General features: G+C 29.5%; 2 protein-coding genes across 9 annotated transcripts; one reads left to right on the forward strand and one right to left on the reverse strand.

Annotated features, from left to right (window-relative positions):
• Positions 1–2,247: 2,247 nt before the first annotated feature.
• Positions 2,248–6,766, reverse strand: LOC107438446 (protein Abitram). Of its 7 annotated transcripts, none has more exons than XM_016050744.4 (3): positions 6,567–6,766; positions 4,991–5,076; positions 2,248–2,777 (listed from the first exon to the last, which is right to left on the reverse strand). In XM_016050744.4, exon 3 carries the CDS (start codon positions 2,771–2,773, stop codon positions 2,264–2,266), a length of 510 nt encoding a protein of 169 aa, XP_015906230.1. In that variant the 5' UTR covers positions 2,774–2,777; positions 4,991–5,076; positions 6,567–6,766; the 3' UTR covers positions 2,248–2,263. The 7 variants fall into 7 exon arrangements, with proteins under 7 accessions (XP_015906230.1, XP_015906225.1, XP_015906226.1 ...); XM_016050739.3 differs by having other exon boundaries at positions 4,949–5,076; positions 6,567–6,707; XM_016050740.4 differs by having other exon boundaries at positions 4,949–5,076; positions 6,438–6,597.
• Positions 6,767–6,842: 76 nt separating this feature from the next.
• On the forward strand, positions 6,843–20,463 carry LOC107438445 (transcription initiation factor TFIID subunit 1). 2 transcript variants are annotated; one of them, XM_016050738.5, is made up of 2 exons: positions 6,843–7,134; positions 15,037–20,463. In XM_016050738.5, exon 2 carries the CDS (start codon positions 15,096–15,098, stop codon positions 20,073–20,075), a length of 4,980 nt encoding a protein of 1,659 aa, XP_015906224.2. In that variant the 5' UTR covers positions 6,843–7,134; positions 15,037–15,095; the 3' UTR covers positions 20,076–20,463. The 2 variants fall into 2 exon arrangements, with proteins under 2 accessions (XP_015906224.2, XP_071041150.2); XM_071185049.2 differs by lacking the exon at positions 6,843–7,134 and adding an exon at positions 10,344–10,451.
• Positions 20,464–21,692: the final 1,229 nt, after the last annotated feature.

Here is a 21,692-nt window from a genome sequence, read left to right on the forward strand (position 1 = left end):
CTATTTTTCAATTAAATAGTTTCATTAAATTTAAACTGTCCACTATTTCCTGAAGTAGATGGATCAATGTGTTATATAACATTTTTCATCTTGTGAAAGTTAGTTGAAAAATCGTTAATTTTAACTGTGCAATGTATATTAACAACAATGTAAATGATATTGAAGTTATATTTCCTTAAATCTAATAATTTTAAAAATTCTGGAATAAGAAAAGTTACACAATTTTTATATACAATAAAAAAAATCTATTGAAAATTATGTACATTAAAAGGAAATTTTATACTGTATTAGTTTATTAAAATTTTTTCTGGAGGAAAAAAAGATCTTTCTGTGCAGCAAAAATAATTTAATAGCTTTATCTATTGCCTGCATAAATTAAATAATCGTTTAGTGTAGTTCTTGCAATCTATTTTTGATGTTTCAAAGCAGAAGATATTAATCGATATACCTTTAATTTAGTGGCATAGCTAGCGGAGAACAAGAAAGAGTATACATTCCTGGTTTATGAAAAATAATTTAAAATTGATTCCAGAATAAATCCCCCCCCCCTCTTTTTCTCCACTTTCATTTGCCAATTACAGGCTCAATAACTACTAACAATTTTTATTTCATTTACCTAGATTGAATAGGATGTGTACTATTGCTGTAGTTTGCTACGTATATAGGTTCAATATTTTTTAAATTATTTTTTGCAAATTGGTGAAACAATAAACATCTAAGTGTAATAAAAACTACATACTTTAGTAACATATAATGTTCAATTTTAAACCAAATCAAATGAATAATTTTATTATTAGTTACATTGATTTAAAGTTGTAAAATCTTAGCAATGTAAAATCTAAATTATGAATTCTGTTTTACAGAACTTATAACAGCCCCAAATAGTTCCCTTAAGTATGACATATATAAATCTCAGGTGGTGCAAAAACTGAGATAGTGTCTCTCCTGCCATAAGCCCTAACTATGCCTTTGTTTGTATTAGCAAGGTTTGGTACTTTACAATTTAATTAATTTTATTAAGCTAAAAATACTAAAACATTTTGTTAAAAAAAATACTTTCAAAGCATCAGAACAAACTTGAACGATAAATGGATTCAGCTCTAGGACAAGAAGAAAAAATACTTTTATAAAAAAAGGCGAATATACCAAGCTTTCACCACAATCTTTGTCTTTTCTAAACTGCATAGTCCCCGAAGAGGTCAAAGGTTTTCCCTTTATTTAGCAAACATAGGAAAGTTTTGTGTGGCATTCTAGTTTAACAGGGTTATAATGGAACAAATTTTAATTCAAGCAAAGTATTGCTCAGTTGATGATATTTCAACTGTTTGGCGATAAATTTCAATCAAAAAGTGTGTATAAATGGATGGTAAAATAATTTAAATTAGGGAAAAATTCTAGCTTTTCTTTCAAATTCCCAGATTTTTCCAAGTTTTTATGTCCCTGACTTTCCAAGTTTTCTCTAGTATAAAAAAAATCCTTGATAATTCCAGGTGGGTTTCCATTCAGATTTGTATGTTTTTGTATAATTTATGTTTTTTCAATATTTCAATTTGAAAGTTATTGCAATTTTATTTAAAATTTTTCTTTCACTCTTTTGCTTTAAATTATGACTAGCTAGAAAAATTTATCTTTCTCAAGATCCTTATTTAATGAGCTTGCACTTGACTTGATGTTACACGCACAAAATAAATAAAAACAAGAGTATGAGATACTGATATAAATCTTAATATTTGTATCAAAAATTTTAAAAATATAAAAGGCTCAAGAGAGTGATAAAAAATGAATTGTTATATGATAAAAGGTTATTGTTATACATTGTTAACGAGTTAATTTACTTCTCATTTAATACTTCTTTTAGTGTTGCACATTTTGCATTTCTAAATTTCTTCTTAGTACAATTGATTACTTTTTCAAGTCTAGGTATTTCGTATTCAATTATTGGTATTTCGTGTATTGGTATTCGGTAAAACGTGCGTCTCTAAAAAAATTTATTAAATTAAGAGAGTTTATTTTATTATTCTTTTGCAGTAAAATTTGCTTTTATTATACATAAATGTTTGTCCTAGTAAAGCAAATTATACTTTTATTAGTTTGACATCCACTCCTTTTCTAAGTAGCTTGGTATATTCATACTATTTAAAAAAATTTCTTGATTTTTTTTTGTAAAATGCTGCCTTGATTTTTATTTTGAACCACTACGAAGCCTATATATGGTTTCCAAAGCACAAGCATAAATGAATAACAACAAACTTTTTTAAAAACTTTATTGCGACAAATTAGTTTGTGGTAAAGGTTTTTTATAAGCATCTTTACGACGAGTAGGTACAAAAAATGGCATAATTATACCAACATAGCCATCTGACCAAGGTTTCTCTTTCAAAAGATTAGGATTTTCTATTAGTTTTTCATTAATTTCAACAAGTTTTCCTGCAACACAACTGTAAAGTATATACTCAGAATCATTATCACATTTTAACTTGCATATCACTGATTTTTCTTTCAACTTTTGGGCACCTCTCTTAAATTTTCCAGACACTTTATTAGATAATCGATTAACATTCCCTACTGAATTGAATTCTATAGAATGAATATTAAGGCATTCAGTCAATATAGGATGAGTCGGAGCTATTGTTATAAGACAAAGCCTGTTTGAATGAAGTAAAGCACATTGATTTGTATCTGGAAATAGTTTTGCAGTAAAGTAACGTTCTGTGATGCTGGGTAAATCTTCATCAATTCGGCAGACCTTGAGGAAATCACTAACAGAATCCATGGATCTAAAAATATTAAGCAAAGTACTTTGAAAAGACATAAATAAAAGACACTTTTCAGAAAAAAATTGCAGAAAGCAAATACCAACATACATAAATGAAAACTTCAGGAGTAAAAAGTGATAATCCACATCCTATAAAGATTTCATTTTCTTATTATAAATAATTATATCTAACATTGTCATACCTGCCAACTTTTACACATTAGGCGTAAAATTTTATTTCTATATTTAAAGTGGTAGTAAAATGTATGCTTTCTATATATTCCTTGCATTTATAAACTTGATTTATAATATTTTTGATCCACCACTATTTTTTAAAACATTAAGTACAGTGTAACCTGCTAAGTTGACCACACTTGTAAGTTGGGCACCTCCATAAGTTGACCTCAATTATCAAGAACGGAATTTTTCCTACATAATATAAAGAAGCAAAACCTTTGTAACTTGACCACCTGTCTATCTTGTATGTTGACCACTGAAATAAGTCAATTTTGTCTAGGAGTATTACGAAATTCTACTCTAAAACCCTCATAAGTTGACCAGAAAAAAAAATCAGAAAATTTTGTCATTTTGGCAATGTATGTTAAAATTTCACTTGTTTGGTGAAATAGTGTAAAAAGCTAATCTAAACCCTTTTGTGAGTTGACCATGAGGGAAACTGTAAGGGGTCAGGTTTTGACCATTTCTTTCATCCGTTCATTGAAAACAGGTGTGTTAGTTGAAATGTTGCTCTTCCAGTTGCAATAGTGAGCATTTGAATAAATGAAGGCTCTGAAATGTGCTTTGATCCTTTATTTATGGTCTTTGATCTTTAAGTGTAGTAAATAAATTTAAGTGTTCAAATAATTTTATTTTGTTAAAGTTTTCAAATTACATGTTTTCGTGTTCTGATATTTTAAGAAATTATATTTGTTAAACACTTCACATGCATAACTAACAAAATAATTTTAAAAAAAAAAATTAGTTGAATATTAGAAGTATATGTATCAAATTGAAGTTCATTCAGGCTCAAACACATTTCTTAAGATATTCATTTGCATATTTTCTGAATAAAATTTTTAAGTCAAGTTTAAAGAAAAATGAAATGTATAGCAACTTGATTAAATTAAACGAAAAAGTAAACAATGACCCACCCCCTCCATAAGTTGACCACTAAAACAATGCACCACAGGTGGTATACAGTAAAACTTACTCAAGTTTTACTGTATATAGATTAATATACAATACTATTATAGTAAATCCGCATAAGTTTGTTCAAAATACAGCAAATGTTTCTGTCTAAAATTGTAATACAAATTTCATTTAACTATCACTCGTGAAAATCATCCTTGAAAGGATTAAAAGTTGGCAGGTATGCATTGTGCTCACATAGGGAAAATTTTTGTCAAGAAACGGTAAGACATTAATAAGTCAAAAACAGTGACAAGAAACTATGCTTATCTGTAAAATGCAAAATTGAGGATTATTACTTTTTATTGTCAAGGTCTTCAAATTTGTAAGAAAATTTCTTCATTTAAAATAAGTATATAAAGAACAAGCATCATTGAATTACAATAGAATATTTTTATTAAAAGCAGAAAAAGAATTTGGAAAAATAAGACTCCAAGTTTCCTCTTTAGAATGGGTACAATAAATATTAGATAAATAATCAAATATTATAATATTTAGGGAATATAAATGTTTAGAGATTAGTTTAACCAGTACTCATATTCATTATTTTCGTATCATTATTTTACATCATAACTTTTAAATAAATGAACTACTAAATATAACTAATCAATGACACAGAAAAATTAAATAAGATCTAATAGTTTTTCCAAAATATCAAAAATAAGATCAACAATATCAAAGAAGTAAGTTTGCAATAAAGTAATACAGGAAATATATTTGTGCCTTACAGCATAAGTTATGACACTCACAATTACAGCCTTATATATTAACTATCTATAGATTTAATTAAGGAAATAAACTATCCTTATCACAATAAGGAATTTGTCAAGTTCATCATTAGTTTAATATAGGAGAAAACAACTATTCAGCTTATTTATGAGCTAAAAGTTAGTAAAAGTAGGTCGTTATTTATAAATCAATCTACAATTATTTTGAAATTTTATTTTTTTTAACTTTGGAAAAGCTATTCAGTAAATTATATATCTATTAAAAATAGTAACATACTATGGATAAGAAAATTCACAATAGTTGGTATTGAATATTTACGTTTCACATGATCCAAGTCATCAAACACCACATGCCTTTATTTAGTTGCAGTATCAATACCTTTAAACAAGTTTTGATATACTTCACTGAAATATAAGGTAATAAGAAAACATATAAGATTTTGTAGGTATATTGTAAAAAAATTTTATGTCAATAATTTATGTAGTAAAAAAATATTAAACCATATTAATTAGTATATTACTAAAACAGTTTTGGTAATAATAAATTTATCAATTCAAGTAGTGTACAAGGACTTACTTCACAACATGTTTACTTAATAAAGCATCACGTAAAACTATTAACTATGGATATTTCTGTATAATGATGCCCCAACTACAATTGTCAAGGCGACAAATGGATTTCAAACTTGCAAATTTAAAAAAAAAATTTGCAGATGTTTGCTCGGGAGTGGCTACGCATTATACTTTTTGAGTTGGTCCCTTACTATGATGGTTTTCTTAAAAAATTTCTCAAGGGCCACCCGGAAGTTGTCACGACTTAGCAATTACTCTGCCACAGATCACGAAATGGAAATCTCCCCGACGATTCATCATTAGAAGTCAAGTAGATTATCCGTGTTTAGCTACAGAAAGTTATAAAACTAAAAATTTATGAACTAAAACAGCATAAATAATCATAACTACCATTCCAAAAAATGCTGTTACATCAAATCTTAATTTTTTCCCCTAATACACCTAAAACGTTGATCCAAAGTTTATAGTCCTGTTATCAATGTTAACCTTAAGACGAAGACATTTTGGTATCCTTATCTGTCGCCTTAACTACAATTGCCAAAATAGATTTTAAACTAGGAAATTTAAAAAAAACAAACATTTTGATGTTTGGGTGGGGGGGGATTTCCGCATACTGATCTATTGCGCCAACTACAGTCGCCAAATATATTTTAAACTTGCCAAATTTAACACATAGATGTTTGCCTGGGGGTGACTACGAGTTATGCATTTTGAATTGGTCCCTTACTGTGATGTTTTTATTTTCTCGCGCCCCGCTGCCTGGAAGTTGCCAAGACTTGGCGATTATTCACAGATCACGATACAAAAAACCTCCCTCTCCCCCGGCAAACATCTACACGTTTTTTCTCAAAAGTTTATAATCTATTTGGCACCTTTACGATTGTAGTCAGTGAGACAGATCGCGATACGAAAATACACCCTGAGAACATTTATTACTGTTTTAAATCATTCTTTTTATTCTAAATAGCAATTAAATAAATAATAAACAACGATTTAGTAAAGTCAAACTCTGACAGAATATGATCTGTCACAATAAAAACCAGTATATTCACTAAATAAATAGTTTTAAAAATAAGTATATTCTACTAAATAAATGTATTTTATCATCTTAAATGAAATATTTAAATGAAAATTTAAAGAGAATAAAGAAAAAAAGGCAAATATTGATTATTAAGAGATACGAAATCGATTACCAAAAGACGTATTTATCCGCGTATCAAACAATATTGGATGAATGAATACGATATTTTTATAAAATATATTGCTTGTTAAATGCAAAATAAAACAATTTATTAATATAAAAAATTAAAATAATTAGTTACCTAATGATTGTTTACATGCAAATTCAACGATGTTGCCATATTTGAAAGGAAATTATTCATGCCATTTGTGAGGCTTGACAATAGAGGAAATTTTCTAATTTAGTTTTTGAAATAAAAGAGCTATTCCACATTAAGATATCATTTAAATAAGATAGTATCTATATGTCTTAATTCATTTAGATCAAAAGTAGAACAATTCAATTGTTCTTTTTGCTAAAATCTCGGATAAAAGCATTTTATTTTTCTATAGAGGGCGCTTTTTTCCCATTTAGTTTCGCTGCATCGTGCTCTTGCTTCATTGTGCAATGATATTTGAAAAGTAGCAGAAGAACACAAAAACATTGTCGTGTTTTGGAACGTGGTTTGCCGCGAATTTCATTTGTTATTACTTAAAACTTTGTTAAACACTTTGAAATGCTGAAATTGTGGAACTATTCGTTATCTAGACTTAAAACTTCTGTTAAAAATTATAATGTTGTTGAAAAAGCTGAAAAAGTTTTGGAAACAGAAAAACGTGCTGCACCTAGACATCCAGGGACTGAAGTTAAATTTCAAGTTTTAATTAAAGGTATTATTGCAAAACAATATTTTATATTTTTATTAAAATTATTGTGTTTATTATTCATGAACAATAATTAAAGTTGATGTTTTTATTAACGTTAGTTTCTGTAAATTGAAGTTTCATCAATTGCATGTGATAGTAGAATTTGTTCATTTATCATTAGATTTAGAAAGCTTATTTATTAATAAAGAAATTCCTCAGGGGTTTGCCAAATAATATAAATTTTGCCTTTTTTTTAATTCTGGTATAGAGTTGAAGACATCTAGTGAAAATATTAACAATTGTTTATAGTTGAAAATGTTTATTGTTTTGCCTTCACTTTGTAAATGTAAATATTTTTCATTATTCACCATATTATGAGAGTAGAAGATTTAATTATAAAAAGTAATTCTTGATTTTTAGAATTTTTTAAATCCTGGATAGTCATTCTTTTTAACTATTTAAGTGGTTTTGGTTATGTACATAGTTCTTATTGTTGATTTCTAACTCTCTATTGTGATCTGTCGCTGCAACTGGAATCATCAGGGCACCAAAAAAATTTACCATTTAGCTTGCAATTTAAAAAGAAAAAAGTTAAAGGTTTGGCTGTAGGTGGCTCAAGTTATACCTTTCATGTTGGTCTTCTATGATTTATTTCAGTTTCTCGCAGTTCACTGCCTGCATGTGGCCGAGACTTAGTGGTTATTCTCTTGTAGATCACAATTTTTAAATCCCCCCCTTATATGGGATCATTTTAAGAACAGGTCGTTTTTATAGAAAATGAAAAATATCTTGGAGGAAAAATATCTTAAATTAAAATTTAAAAAAAATATTTAAGTATATATCTTTTGCGCATGTATCAAATAGAGTAGTTGCTCAAACATAACTTGGACTTTTATGGATGATCATCAAATCTGGAAGATAATCTGTCAATAACGAATATTCGGTATTGTGTTTTGTCATATTATCTTCAATCACCAAGGGGCCAAAAGGATTTTAAATAATCCGGAAAAAAAAATGTATAGATGTTGCCAGGGGTTGGCTACAAGTGATAAGAAACAATCTTGATGGTTTGAAAGTTGGCATTGCTGAGTAATTTGTGCCGATAATATTTTAAGTCTGTATTTACATTCTGTAGTCTACAGATTTGAATTTTTGATCACCTTAGGGGGTCTCAGTAATGCCCTGTAGAAATAATAGTTTAGTATGGAGAGCTGTAAAATATACATTTATAAAACAATTACTGATAGGGAAATTTCTTCTATCACATCATTATAAGTTTTTACATCTATTTTTTTTAAAATTTAATTATAATTACTATTATGTAAATTTAAAACTAACACTACAAATAACACTAAATAATTAACATCATAATTATATTATAATGAACGTAATAAATTTATTAAACAATCTGTGTATTATATCTAAAAGTTGGTTTGTGTGTTCATACTTAATAGTATGTGATTTTTATTAGTAGTATGCTATTTTTTGTTGTGTAATTTAATTAATTTGTAATATGCATTAATGTTTAAGGGAATTTTTATTTAGTTGTATTAATTACAGTACAGATATTTATAGAATTATGTTTTATTATACTCCTTATGAAGAGTTCAAATAAGTTTTACTTTCGAATTCTTGCTTTTTAGTTTTTATTTATTAAAAAATTATTAAAATAGGTAGAAATTTAATACGATCTTTGTAAACTAGATTGAAATTATAAACTATTTAAAAATTGTTTTATTGTTCGACATTTTTCTATGAAACTAGTTTCCATTTTTCTCCCAGCGTTGAAAGAAGCCTATTTCTTCCACCTTGGAAAAATTTGGCATGCTTGTTTAAGCACAATTTAATTCATATACCTGAAAGTTCAAAAAATTTTTGAACATTTTTTACCTACTTGAAAATACATTTTGTATAAAGTTAATTTTGGTTAAGCAAGATTTTTATTGTTTGTAAAGGATTTTTTTATTCAATTGAATAGCTCTTCGGATACGATAAATCATGCTGCAAAAAGTGAGATTAACAATTAAGGGCTCAAAATTTGGATTACTTTCCTGGCTAAACTATTGGGACGATATTTCTCAGATTATGCCTACCACCCTTAAGCTGTTAACGTAAATTCCAAACTTGATAGGAAAAAAATAGGCATACTTTATTCATGCAAGGTTCATTTTTACACAGAATTAGTGGTGTAATAATTTGAAATAGCTAGTTGGTATACTTCAAATATATGTTGGTATAGTACTTTAAATGTTTATTAAGCTTGGCATTTGGTGCTTGAAGATCTGCTCTTTAGAATATAAGATATGCAGATTAAAAAATAAACCCCAGCTATTTTCTTCATATTGCTAATGATACGAACTCTTGAATAGAATTTTAAAAAACTGATAAAACATATTATCAATATTTGGCATTCTTATTGCACCAGAATGCCGAATAAATATCAATTTCGAATTTTGTCACTTTCATTGATTTTTCTATTGGATAAATTCATGATCATGTGATTTATAAATGATTCACATGATCTGTACATATAATAAAAGAAAGAATTTGTGTGCGTGTCTGTAGACCATATAGAGTAAGCTCTCTAAAAATACGACACTCAACAATATGGTAAATGAGAATAATTGTAAACAAATTATGAAGCCTGACTTTTGATTTTTTTTAAAAATTATATTTTTTTGCACAGACATTAGTTTTCTCATTGACTAAGCGAAAGCCATAGTTTAAAAATAACATCAGCAATGTGTGCTAGTTTACAGTTCTAATCTAATGAATTCTTCATTATACGTTCTGTATTACTTAATTATTTTTTTATTCGTTATGCCATGTTAACTGAATGAGCACCATGATCATTGGTGCTTATTTTTTTCACCCTTTACAAAGAACGGGTATTCAGCTAGTTAATTATGTAACATGAATTGTTAATAAATTTCTTTAACATTGCTTAGCATTGGGATGTAAACATAAAAGAGACGTATGATTTCATAACTATTAAATTATTTCTTCTTATTAATCTTAACCCACTGACGGTTCTGCACGTAAGAAGTCTTATTTCAACCTGCAATTTTCTCTACATAGCAATACCTGTCGTTCCCAGTAATTTGATAAAGAAATAATGTATAGCGCAGAAACATTCTCCCAATATTGCCCATTTGCTAAACCACCAGTGGGTTAATAGTTAATACATTTATGCATTTCTCAACTAGAAATAGATTTTGAAAAAGGGTCATTTTGTTTTCTATCTTCATACAAATTTTCTTTGTGTGAGTACAATAATAGGAAAATAAAGAAGCCAACTAGATTCAGAGTTAAGTGTGAAATTCTGAAAGATGAATAATTTGGTGAGTTATTTCTAATTTTTTTTTTTCAAAACATATATTGATAATTTGAATATTCAATTCAGTTTTAATTATCAATAATTGATAGATTATTTGTATTCTCAAAATTAAAATTTTTCACTCATTATTTGTGTAATTAAATTAATAATTTAAAAAAAAAAAGAATTTTTTTTGTCTGAATTCTAAATTGATTGACATCAAAGAATGCATTGATACTTCTGTATGGTGGTGGCAATGTGCCAACCAATAGTCTTTAGTTCCCGGGCAAGCTGGCTCTCATCAAACTTTTTGAGCTTTATAATGTCAGCTCATCACCTTAACAAATAACTATCACTGCTCATTCTGTGCAATTTAAGTCAGCAAATATTTAAATGATGAAACTGTTCATTTATAAGGAATAGATTTTTTGCGTTCAGGTGCTAGTCATTTCGTGCATTATCTGATTTATAAAATTAAGTAAAGTTAGAAAATTTAATTTTGAACCATGAGGAACACCATTAAACAATAAATCAGTAATTAATTGCATTGTGGGGTAGTTAAAAAAAAACAAACTAGGAGTGAGAAAGTTTCCTTTCAGTATCTCTCTCTTCTCTCTTTTTTTTAAAAATTTTTTTAAACTGATTATTGACATTATTTAAATCTTTGTCTGTTGCATATTTACAGTTAGTTGTGAAACTATTTTCTCTGATTTTCAATATCCAAAGAATATTTTTTTTTTTTTTGCTGTGGCCAAGGTCTTTATGAATGATGAAATAAAAAATTTCAAACTATTGTAAAAACATATAAATTTTTTATTTAAGTTAATTAAATGCCCTGTGGCAGAATTGTGTCGACATGGCGACACTGTTTCAGAACGTTAGAGTTTTTGCAGAAAGATTTTTCTTTCCGGAAGGGGAAAATTTTGGTTTTCCTTTCTGCATAATTTTTTGAAAAGTGCTTTTTTTCCCAAAGATGTCTTTCTTGCGCATCAGAGAGGAGAGAAATAATCTTGATTTTTCTATTCTCATTTGTGATTTAAAAAAAAATCTGTAATGAATCTTCAGCTAGAATTTCAAATTAATTATATAAAATTAAAAATTCAGAAATCACGAAAGTTCAAAAGATAGTTCACTCTAAAAACGATGTTCTTTAATTTATTTTTTTTCCTTTATAGAGCACTATGTTTTACATACACTTATTTGAGTATCTATCTTTTTTAAGTCCAATTCGCATGATTCGTGATGTTTATTTTGAGAGTTACTGCATGGATTTTACGATTTTTAATTTATGTACGAATTTTAATTTATGATCGTTTAATTTAGTTACGGATTTTAATTTGAGTAATGAATTACAAAATTCGAAAAAGGAAATAATTAGTGCATTTTTCTGCCTACAAAAGTCTATAATATCGCCTATAATATTAGAATTAAAAAAATATTGCTTTTGCAATAAAATTTCTTTATAAATTTTTATTCTATACTTTCTTCTGTAATCACAACATTCACGTTACTTTAAATTAGTAATTGTTATAATTAAAAATACCTTAAATCAAAATATTTGTGCTAGGGTAGTTAGTCGCAGAAATCCCGAAAACGTTCTGCCACAGGGCTTAAATGTATTAATCCACATCAAAAGGTCTTTTTTACATTTTACCAATTTAAGACTGCACAATCTTTGTATAATGAAATTAAATATTTCAAACTATCATAAGAATATATTAATTTCTAATTAACACTACACAATTTTAAACAATATAACTTGCCAATTTTACTCAATATATTGTTAATAGCTAATTTTTAACTATATGCGAAGCTTTGTTTAAACTTACACGAGAATACACATCTTTTTCCTTGCGTACCCTGGATCCTTCTTACCTGAGGTAATTAGAACCATTAGTTGTTTGAACCGAGTTGTTACGAACCATTAGTTGTTATGAGACCAAGTTTGAATAATTGATATTTCTTGCTGTGCATCTCCTTATGCCTTTGTCGCGCATAAGACAACAGGTTTACTAGATTTTGAAAAATATTTCTTGCTGTGCAAAAGTTCTAGAAAAATAAGAGAAATGAGGTTCTATTTTCAATATATTAGAAATTAATGGACAGTGCTTTAAAATATCATCTATTTTTTTCTTTTTGTCACTGTTTGAGTGACCATATTTCTCACGTCTTTCTCTGATTTTGATGTTGTAACCAAGAGCAGATTTGTGTTTTGTAGAATATTAGCTTTAGTTTTTCGTTGTGATAAGTCTTTCATTGTTAACAAGTCTACACAGTTTTTGAATGTTTTTGTTTGTCGATTGTTTTGTTTCTGACACATTATTGAATTAATTTTAGCCGATCCTGTTATTAAGTTACTACAGTGAAACCTCCTGTTATGGACACTCCTGCAAAACAGACGCCTCTCAATGCGGACATATTTTTAATTCCCCTGGAATCTTCTATAAATAAACCATTACGTACATTCTCCGCAAAGCAGACACTCCCGTAACTAATAATTGAAATGGACTGAGGACAGTACGCTCCTATTTGGTATCATATGTCTAACTTGAGTATCTTTGCGGATAGGAAAATTATATTTATTTATCTGTAGCTGCATCCAGAATTATGTATTTATATCAAACTTCTTTATATATTCTTTTTTATCTTTCTTATTGTTTAAATAAATATTCTTGTAGATATTTACAGTATCCTTGTAGATATTATTTAATTATTTCTACATCTTTGAGAATATTCTAAAAACAATTTACGGTGTTAAATTTCGTTATTAGGATACCCTTCCCGTAAACGGACAACTCTCATAAATGGACAATTTTTTCGGTCCCATGAATGTCCGCTTAACGGAGGTTTCACTGTACTTGATTTTTAATTATTTGAAATAAGTATTTATTTTTAGTCAGTATTGTATCTTTATTGCCAAGTACTTTCAAGGAAAATAGAGGATTGTTTAGTACAGTAGAAAATATTTTAACACAAACCTTGAAAACCGTGGAACTTTGCATTTTATGAAATTTTGTGTTACATAGATCATTTCACGTATCTTAAAAACTTACCTACGAAATATGGCAATATTTGTCAGGAACAGGTCAATCTTAAAATGTTTTAATATAATTTTTAGTTTCAGAAAAGATTTATTATTTACAGAAAAGAGAAGGAAAAAAAAAGCTTTCTGCAACATTAGAACTAGCAACAAATTAACTTTGGTTAGTTTAGCTTTTGAAATTTTAACTTAGCTAATAATTAAACAAATAATGTAAAAAGTTTATAGTTCTTGCTTATATAGAATTTTCTTAACTACAATTTTCATTATTTATGACCACAAAGCAAGTGTGGTTTATAGTGAATTGCACTTTATAGATCTTCTATTGTATTATTGGACTTCAATATGAAGTAAAAAATCAGTATGAGAAAGCATTTGTAACAGTTTTAGGATTTTTGACAAGAAAGCTATTTTTAAGAAATAAAGATAGTTTTTAAACTAGTTACATTTTGATTGTGATGTAAATATTTTTTGATGTTTTGCTTCTGAAACATGTTACTAAGATGGCTATTTTATGTTATCGGAGTGATTTCTCATTGATTTGAGTTGTATGTGTAAATAAGAGATGAGTTTGGGCTCGCTTTTATAAAGCTCTCTATAAAGGTACATTTTAATACGAGCTTGAGAAACACAGTGTTACTTAGAGCTAAATTCCATCTAAACCCCAGATATACGTCAAGTAAATGCCAAATTTTGCAGTCTCGCTACTTTGCTTTTTATGTCTAAACAAGGTTATTAATTATTAAAATCTTTACCTCTGAAACAAAAAGTGGAAAAACAAACTGGAATGTGAAAGAAAAGTCAGAAGAATAACGGCAAACAATAACATACAAGTTTTTATTGGCTGTAGGATTTCCAACTGAGGACCCTCTTAACAGTTGAAGTAAATTTTTTATTTTGCTATGCTTATGTAGGAATATCATTTTTAGCGTCATAACTTACATTGGTATATGAATGAGTGGATTTCTGTTAGAATGTATTTTTAGACAAAAATTAAGATATATTTGGGAGCTTGACCACTTGCTCACCAATGCTTGTAAACTCTCAAATGCTGTTTGCTATTCAAACATTCATAATACATTGAATATTACTTTTTACTTCCATGTGTGATAGAATGTCTCGTTCTGCCCTTAAAATGCTGTAAGTTTGACACACCAACTTTATGTGCACTTCGCTCCCATGTACCCTTCAGAAAGAGACTTCCAGCACTTGATGTAGTACTGACTAAAACTTCAAGATGTTTGAAACTAAAATTAAAGAAGAAAAATAAATCTTAAGCAAAATAAGTCCTTTGACAATTAGTGTTAGCCTCACTAAGCAAAAACACCTAACAGAAGTCTCTAATCACTATAATTTTTTATACCTTATGAATTTTAAACTTTTTATATGAATAACTAAACCAAAAATTTGTTTAAAAGTAGTAAAAAAAAGCTTATGAAAATTTTATCATGATTCCATGTTTACTCAAGCCCGAAATATTTTTTTAGTAAACGAGCCTGAGTCTCATCTTTAGTGTAAATAGATTTTAAATTTTTTTTTTAAATTGAACTTTTCCTTTTTTTTTTTTTAGATAGAAGACACAACATCTAACTAAAAAAAATTATGTAACTGCTGACATGAACTTGAGGAATGGAAGATGAATATGAAAGCTATGATGGCTTTGAGCCTAAGTCTCCGAGTGCTGTAGATTTTTATGACTTTGATGATGTATTGTCTGATGAAGGAGAACTTGAAGATTCTACACACAAAACTGTTATTGATCATGTAAACTTTCATACGAACTCAAGTTTGCCTCTCCCTCCTCTAACACAAACTGATGAGGTAGTATTCGGCAAGGGGGACAAACCTCTTGCAGCAGTTCTTCCTGCTAAGTACCAAGATTCTGATGTAAATAGTCTTTTTCCTGATTATCATCCTGATAAAAGTTTAAGACATTTGAAGATATTTAAAATCGCCAAACATAACTTGCCAAATCTTTGGCGAGGTGTTAGACGTAAGAAGGATACGAAAAGTGTGAATCCTAAGGTTGAGATCAAATTACAGAAAGAATTAGAAATAGAATCTGATGAAGAAATTAAATTTTTGTCTGATAAATCATATTCAAAGCCTATCGATAATCCAGAAAGCAATGTTAACAGTAAACCTTTAAACAATGCATGGAGGTTTGGTGCTGCAAAACTATGGTATGACATGGTTGAAGTACCTGAAACAGCAGAAACATATGACTATGGCTTTAAACTAAAAGAAAAAAATGAGGATTATTCAATTGAAAATGATTCTTCTTGTGATGCATATTTAATGGTAAATCAAATGAGCTGGGAAAATGATGTGATATGGGATGGAGAGGATGCTAAAGAAGAAGTTATGCAAAAGATAATGAATGTTGACAAACCAGCTGGATGGATACCATTCCTCGCCGATCGCACTGTATCTGGTTTCCAAGAGTATACCAAAGGTACTATCAACCGACAAGATAATTTTATGAAAACATCTTATGAGGGCAATAAAATGTTTCTGAGTAATAAAGTTAAGAAAACAGAATTCCAATCTATGTTTCCTGCAGAAAACCCTTTACTTATTTACGATCGATGGGAAGATGATGTGATTTGGGATCCTGATAACATGGCTAGAATATCTTATCCCAAAGTGTTAGAGGTTGATGACGATAATATCATCATAGATATTCCAGAGGATAAACCGCCAATTGTTGAACCTTTGGAAACAACTAAAGATTGTAAAAATAAAAAACCACGTCCTCAGCCTAAAAAGATTGAGGAAGAAGAAGAGGAAAGTTCAGCTATGAACAAACCAGATTTCTTTAACATTTCTAATGATGAGTATTACAACCCAAAGATGACTCAAGAGACTGCTTTGAAACTTAGCTATAGTGGTAGCTTTTTACAGCATTCCATTCCTGCTGTTGAATTGAGGCCTCCATATTTCCCAACTCATTTAGGACTTACTGCATTGCAACGTTTTCACAGACCTACTCTTAAAATTTATTCTCATGGGCCATTTGCATATTTTGGTGATTTTCATGGAGTTCATTCTCTTCAAAAACATATTCAGCGAAAAAGACGTGAAAGAGAAAAGGAACTTGAAGAATCTGGTGGTGGGGAAATGTTCTTTATGCGTACTCCAGCAGATCTAAGTGCCCAAGATGGAGATTTAGTTCTGTTTGAATTTTGTGAAGAATTTCCACCTTTAATGAATCAAGTTGGAATGGCTTCTAAGATTAGAAACCATTATCGTAGAAGACCTGGAAAAGAGACGCCTTTAAAACAGTATGAGTATGGGGAAACAGCCTATCACAATTCTCCTTTTCTAGGCACCCTTCAACCTGGTGAGAGTCTTCAAGCTTATGAAAATCATTTATACCGAGCTCCAATTTATGAACACAGTATGCAAAGCACAGATTTTTTAATCATACGAACTAGATATCAATATTTTATTCGTGAAGTAAAGACTCTATATACTGTTGGTCAGCAACTCCCTCTTGTAGAGGTACCTGCTCCAAAATCTGAAAAAACTAAAAGTTTTCTTAAAGACTTTTTAAATGTTTTTATCTATCGTTTGTTTTGGCAAAGTCCGGAAGCTCCTCGAAAAATTAGAATTGAAGCTGTAAAAAAGGCTTTTCCTTCAATAAGAGAATTCAGTATTAGAAAACGTCTAAATCAGTGTGCAACATTCCAAAGAACTGGTGGGGGTACTAAATTTTGGATTCTCAATGAACAGTTCAGACTACCCTCTGAGGAGGAAATCCGACAAACAATATCACCTGAGCAGTGCTGTGCATACTATAGCATGCTTTCTGCAGAACAAAGACTAAAAGATGCTGGTTATGGTGACAAATTAGTGGCTGCAGAGGAAGATAATGAGTTTTTTCAAACAAAGCTCGAGGATGAAGTCAAGGCAGCTCCTTGGAACACTACGCAAGCTTTCATAGCTGCTGCTGAAGGCAAATGTATGTTGGAGTTAAATGGTCCTACTGATCCTACGGGCATTGGTTTGGGCTTTTCTTATGTGAGGATTCCAAATAAACCTCAAGTTCCAAAGGACGATAACCAAAATCCAGCTAAGCGTCTTGTTAGAGGAACAGATGCTGATTTGAGGAGACTTTCACTTAGTGCTGCTAAGAAACTCTTAAAAAGTTTCAATGTCCCTGATAAGGAGATTAAAAATATGACCCGATGGGAGATAGTACATGTTGTCCGTACTTTATCTACAGAACAGGCTAAATTAGCAGAGGGAGGAGCTGTACCTAAATTTGCTCGAGGTAATTTCCATAGTCAAGCAGAACATGCCAAGAGGTATAAAGAAGAGTGCCAACGTTTATTTGATTTGCAAAATAGTGTTCTGTCTTCAAATGAAGTTTTGTCTACTGATGAGGATACTAGTTCAGAAGAAGACTCAGATATTGAAGAGATGGGAAAGCATATTGAAAGTATTCTTTCAGATAAGAAAACAGCTGATGAACTTTCACATGAAAGTGAAGAAGCACAAAGGAAAGATTTGCAAAAGATGCTTGCATCAGAGCTGCCAATTAAAGATAGCCTCAAAGCAAAAGAAGATAAACCACCAAGTATTGAAGGAAAAATTTTGAAGATCTACAGAACATATAAAAACAGTGATGGAACAGATTATGAACGCATTGAGATTGTAAGGAGACCTGCTGTTGTGGAACTGTATACAAAAATTAGAGAAACTAAAAATGCAGAGTTTGTAAAAAGTTATTCGATGGACGAAGAACAAAAAGAGGCAATAAGGAAAGAAAAGAGGCGAATACAAGATCAGTTGAGAAGAATTAAACGGAATGAATTAAAAGAGCGTACGTTTGAGCCTGTTAGAAAGAGAGCAAAGGTTGAAACTCCTTCTTCAAAAGTGACATGTGGAGCTTGTGGACTAAGTGGTCATATGCGAACTAATAGAGCTTGCAAAATGTATCAAAATACTCCATCACTTCCACCTGTACAAGTTGCCATGACAGAGGAACAAGAGGAAGCTGCTGAAAAAAATGCTTTAAATGATCAAAATCTCATTCAATGTGATGAAACAAAAATAATTTTGTCCAAGCAACTTGTTCAACATGCTGATGAAGTTCGAAAAAAATCATTGGTTATTAAAATTCCTAAAGATACATTAGCGGCTGCTAAAAAGAAAAGAACTAGCGAATTAACAAATTCTGACTATCTAAGTACACCTAAGATGATTAATCGTAAAAGAACAGATCCCTTGGTGTCCATTAGTGTCATATTTGAGAATCTCATCAATGAGCTTAAAGCATTACCCCATACTCAACCATTTTGGATACCTGTTAGCATTAAACTTGCTCCTGACTATTTTACGCTAATTGAAAGACCAATGGATTTGCACTCTATGAAAGAGCAGATACGTCAACACAAGTACAAAAGTAGAGAAGATTTCATTAAAGATTTACAGCAGATCATAGATAACAGTTCAAAATACAATGGACCCCATAGCTTTCTGACTATAACTGCCCACACTTTGCTAGAGCATTGTTTTAAAATATTCTCCGAAAAAGAAGAGAGGCTGATGGAACTAGAAAAAGCTATTAATCCTCTTTTAGATAATGATCAAGTAGCTTTCTCTTTTATATTAGAATCTATAGTTACTGATTACTTAAAAACTGTCCCCGAGTCATGGCCTTTTCATAAACCTGTTGAAAAACGAGTGGCTAAAGGTTATTATGATCTAATAGAACAACCTATAGATTTGAGTGCAATTATAAATTACTGTAAAGCTCATAAGTATAGTACGAGACAAGCATTTATAGATGATGTTGAACTAATGTATTCAAATAGCGAGCGTTTTAATGGGGTTGATCATTCTTATACAAAAAAAGCACGTGAAATTGTAGAAAGATGCCATGAATCATTATCATTGTACAGTGAACAGCTAGAAAAACTAGAGGCTGGGTTGAAAAACTCTAATGGAGTCAATCCTGTTGTGAACAATATTTTAGTACCAAAGAGAACTAGAAAAGTTGGTAGACCCAAACTTAATGCTGATTATGGGGCACCTCCATCAAAGTACAATGGCTCTGTTGACACCGATTCATTTATAGATGTTGAATCATTGGATACTATCCCAGATGCTGTCTACGAAAAAGAATCGAACAATTCAGATAAAAGTGAAAGTATTCAATGTGACTCGCAACATTCAAATGCTAATGATTTAGATCTTTCAGAAAATAGTGATGATGATCAAGTTGATAATAAAGATTGTGGTGATAATAACAATCATATTGCATCTAATTCTTTTCTGGAAGATTTGGACTTGTCAGAAAGTGATCCTGAGAGTCAAAATGATGCTGACAGGTTTCAAGAAGTACACTTGCCTTCAGCGTCTTTGCCTGAGACTTATAATCCTAATTCAAATAGTGATTTTACTAGTCCGACAGTGTCATCTAAAACTCAGAGCTTACAGCATATTAATGGCTTTATGGAAGTGGAGAGTTATGGTGATGATTCCAATATGAACTTTCAGTTACCAGACTCTCAAATTACCTGTGATAATATTTGTGATGATTTAATTGTAAGTGATAGTGAGTCTGAGGACATGCCCATGGAGCATGTTTTGCAGTTCTAATTTGTTTTTCTTTAAAGTTCAAAATTTCCTGTTAAATTTAGTTTTCCATTATCAGTCTTAACTATTGAACTTTTATTCAGATACATTTAATGGTCAGATACATATGTTTGTTTTCTCAAATTTTTGCCAATTTTATTTAAAATTATCTGTAAAATGCATGTAGTTTAAAAGACTTGTATGTAAACATTCCAGTCTGCATTGAACCATCCTATATTCTTCTCTGTTTATGTTTAAAAAATAATTTTGATGAAATATTTTATTGTTAGGTTAAATAATTAATAAAAAAGTCTGGGAATAATAAATATTGCCATTCTGTTGAACCCATTACAATCATGGTAAAGTTAAAAGGTGTTTCCTTCTGTGATTTAAAAAAAAAAAAAAAAGACAAGCTAAAAACTATTTTTTTACCTTCCAGTTTAACCTTCTTTCAACATCTTATATCTCATAGTATTTTATTTTAGTCTTGTGAATTTCATGTTTGGTCCTACAATTTCCATCCTAAGCCTGTTAAATTTTATGAACATCAAACAAAAAATTTTAAATTTGAAGCATATATTTTAAAGTAACTTCTAGCTACCCTACAATAATGGAAGAGACACTTTTTGACATTTTCTAAAATCTCTCAAGATATACTTATATGATTAATTTGTGTTTTTAGGGGTGTTTAGTTCATGCGATTTTTCATACTTAGCAATATTATTAAAGAAAAGATTTCAGAGGTTTGAGGGACCATCAATTGTGAAGTGAATCGTATTTGGCGACTTATGAAAAAGTCTGATTTAAATATCTTAATAATTTGAAAAGTTTTAAGTAGTTTTCTAAGAAACCTTTGTACTTAAAAAAAAAGGTTCTAATTGATAAGGGGTTTCCCTCAAATTTTTTTTTGTTTCATAGAACAAAATTTCAAAACATAATACCTTAAATATACTTTCACGGTGGAAGATCCCCTTACATTGTCAGTGTTATTTTGAATCACTCTTGTTTAATAGAACAAAATATAACTTCAAAAAAAACCCTTATCGTTTTTAGCTTTCTTTTAAAAAGTACAAAAACTGCTTAGTTGCTTGAAACTTGTTAAATTTGTAAGATATTCGAATCAGGAATTTTTTCATTTTTTTTTTTCATTAGTTGTCAAGTACAATTCGCTACAAAATTATGAAAAAACAAATCTAAATTTTTTCACTCATGCGCTATATAAAAGACCTACTTTAAATATCTTATGCAGTTTTTAATGATTTTTTTCCAGGTTTTAAAAGAATAATTTTGTAAATTTTAAATTCCTCCTGAAATATTTATTAAATTTTATTTAAACATGAAATATTTAAAAAAAATCATAAAACGAAATAAAAATATTTATAAAAATGCTTATATTTCCGTAACTATGTAAGCTAGGTTTACAAAATTTTATGCAGTTACTGCAAGTAACGATCAAAGTTATAGATACAAGTGACAAGTTTATTGCTTGATTTGCTAATATAGGATATACAATAATACTTGTTTTCTTTCTTAATTTATAGTCAGTCCCTCAAACCTTTGAAAGTGCTAAATCATATTGCTAAGAATAAAAAATCGCATGGACTAAATACCTCTAAAGTAACAAAATAGTCTTTTTAAGTA

This window comes from Parasteatoda tepidariorum, chromosome 5 (assembly GCF_982258835.1).
Source record: "Parasteatoda tepidariorum strain Cologne lab strain chromosome 5, Ptep-v5.0, whole genome shotgun sequence".
Classification (NCBI taxonomy): Eukaryota; Metazoa; Arthropoda; class Arachnida; order Araneae; family Theridiidae; genus Parasteatoda; species Parasteatoda tepidariorum.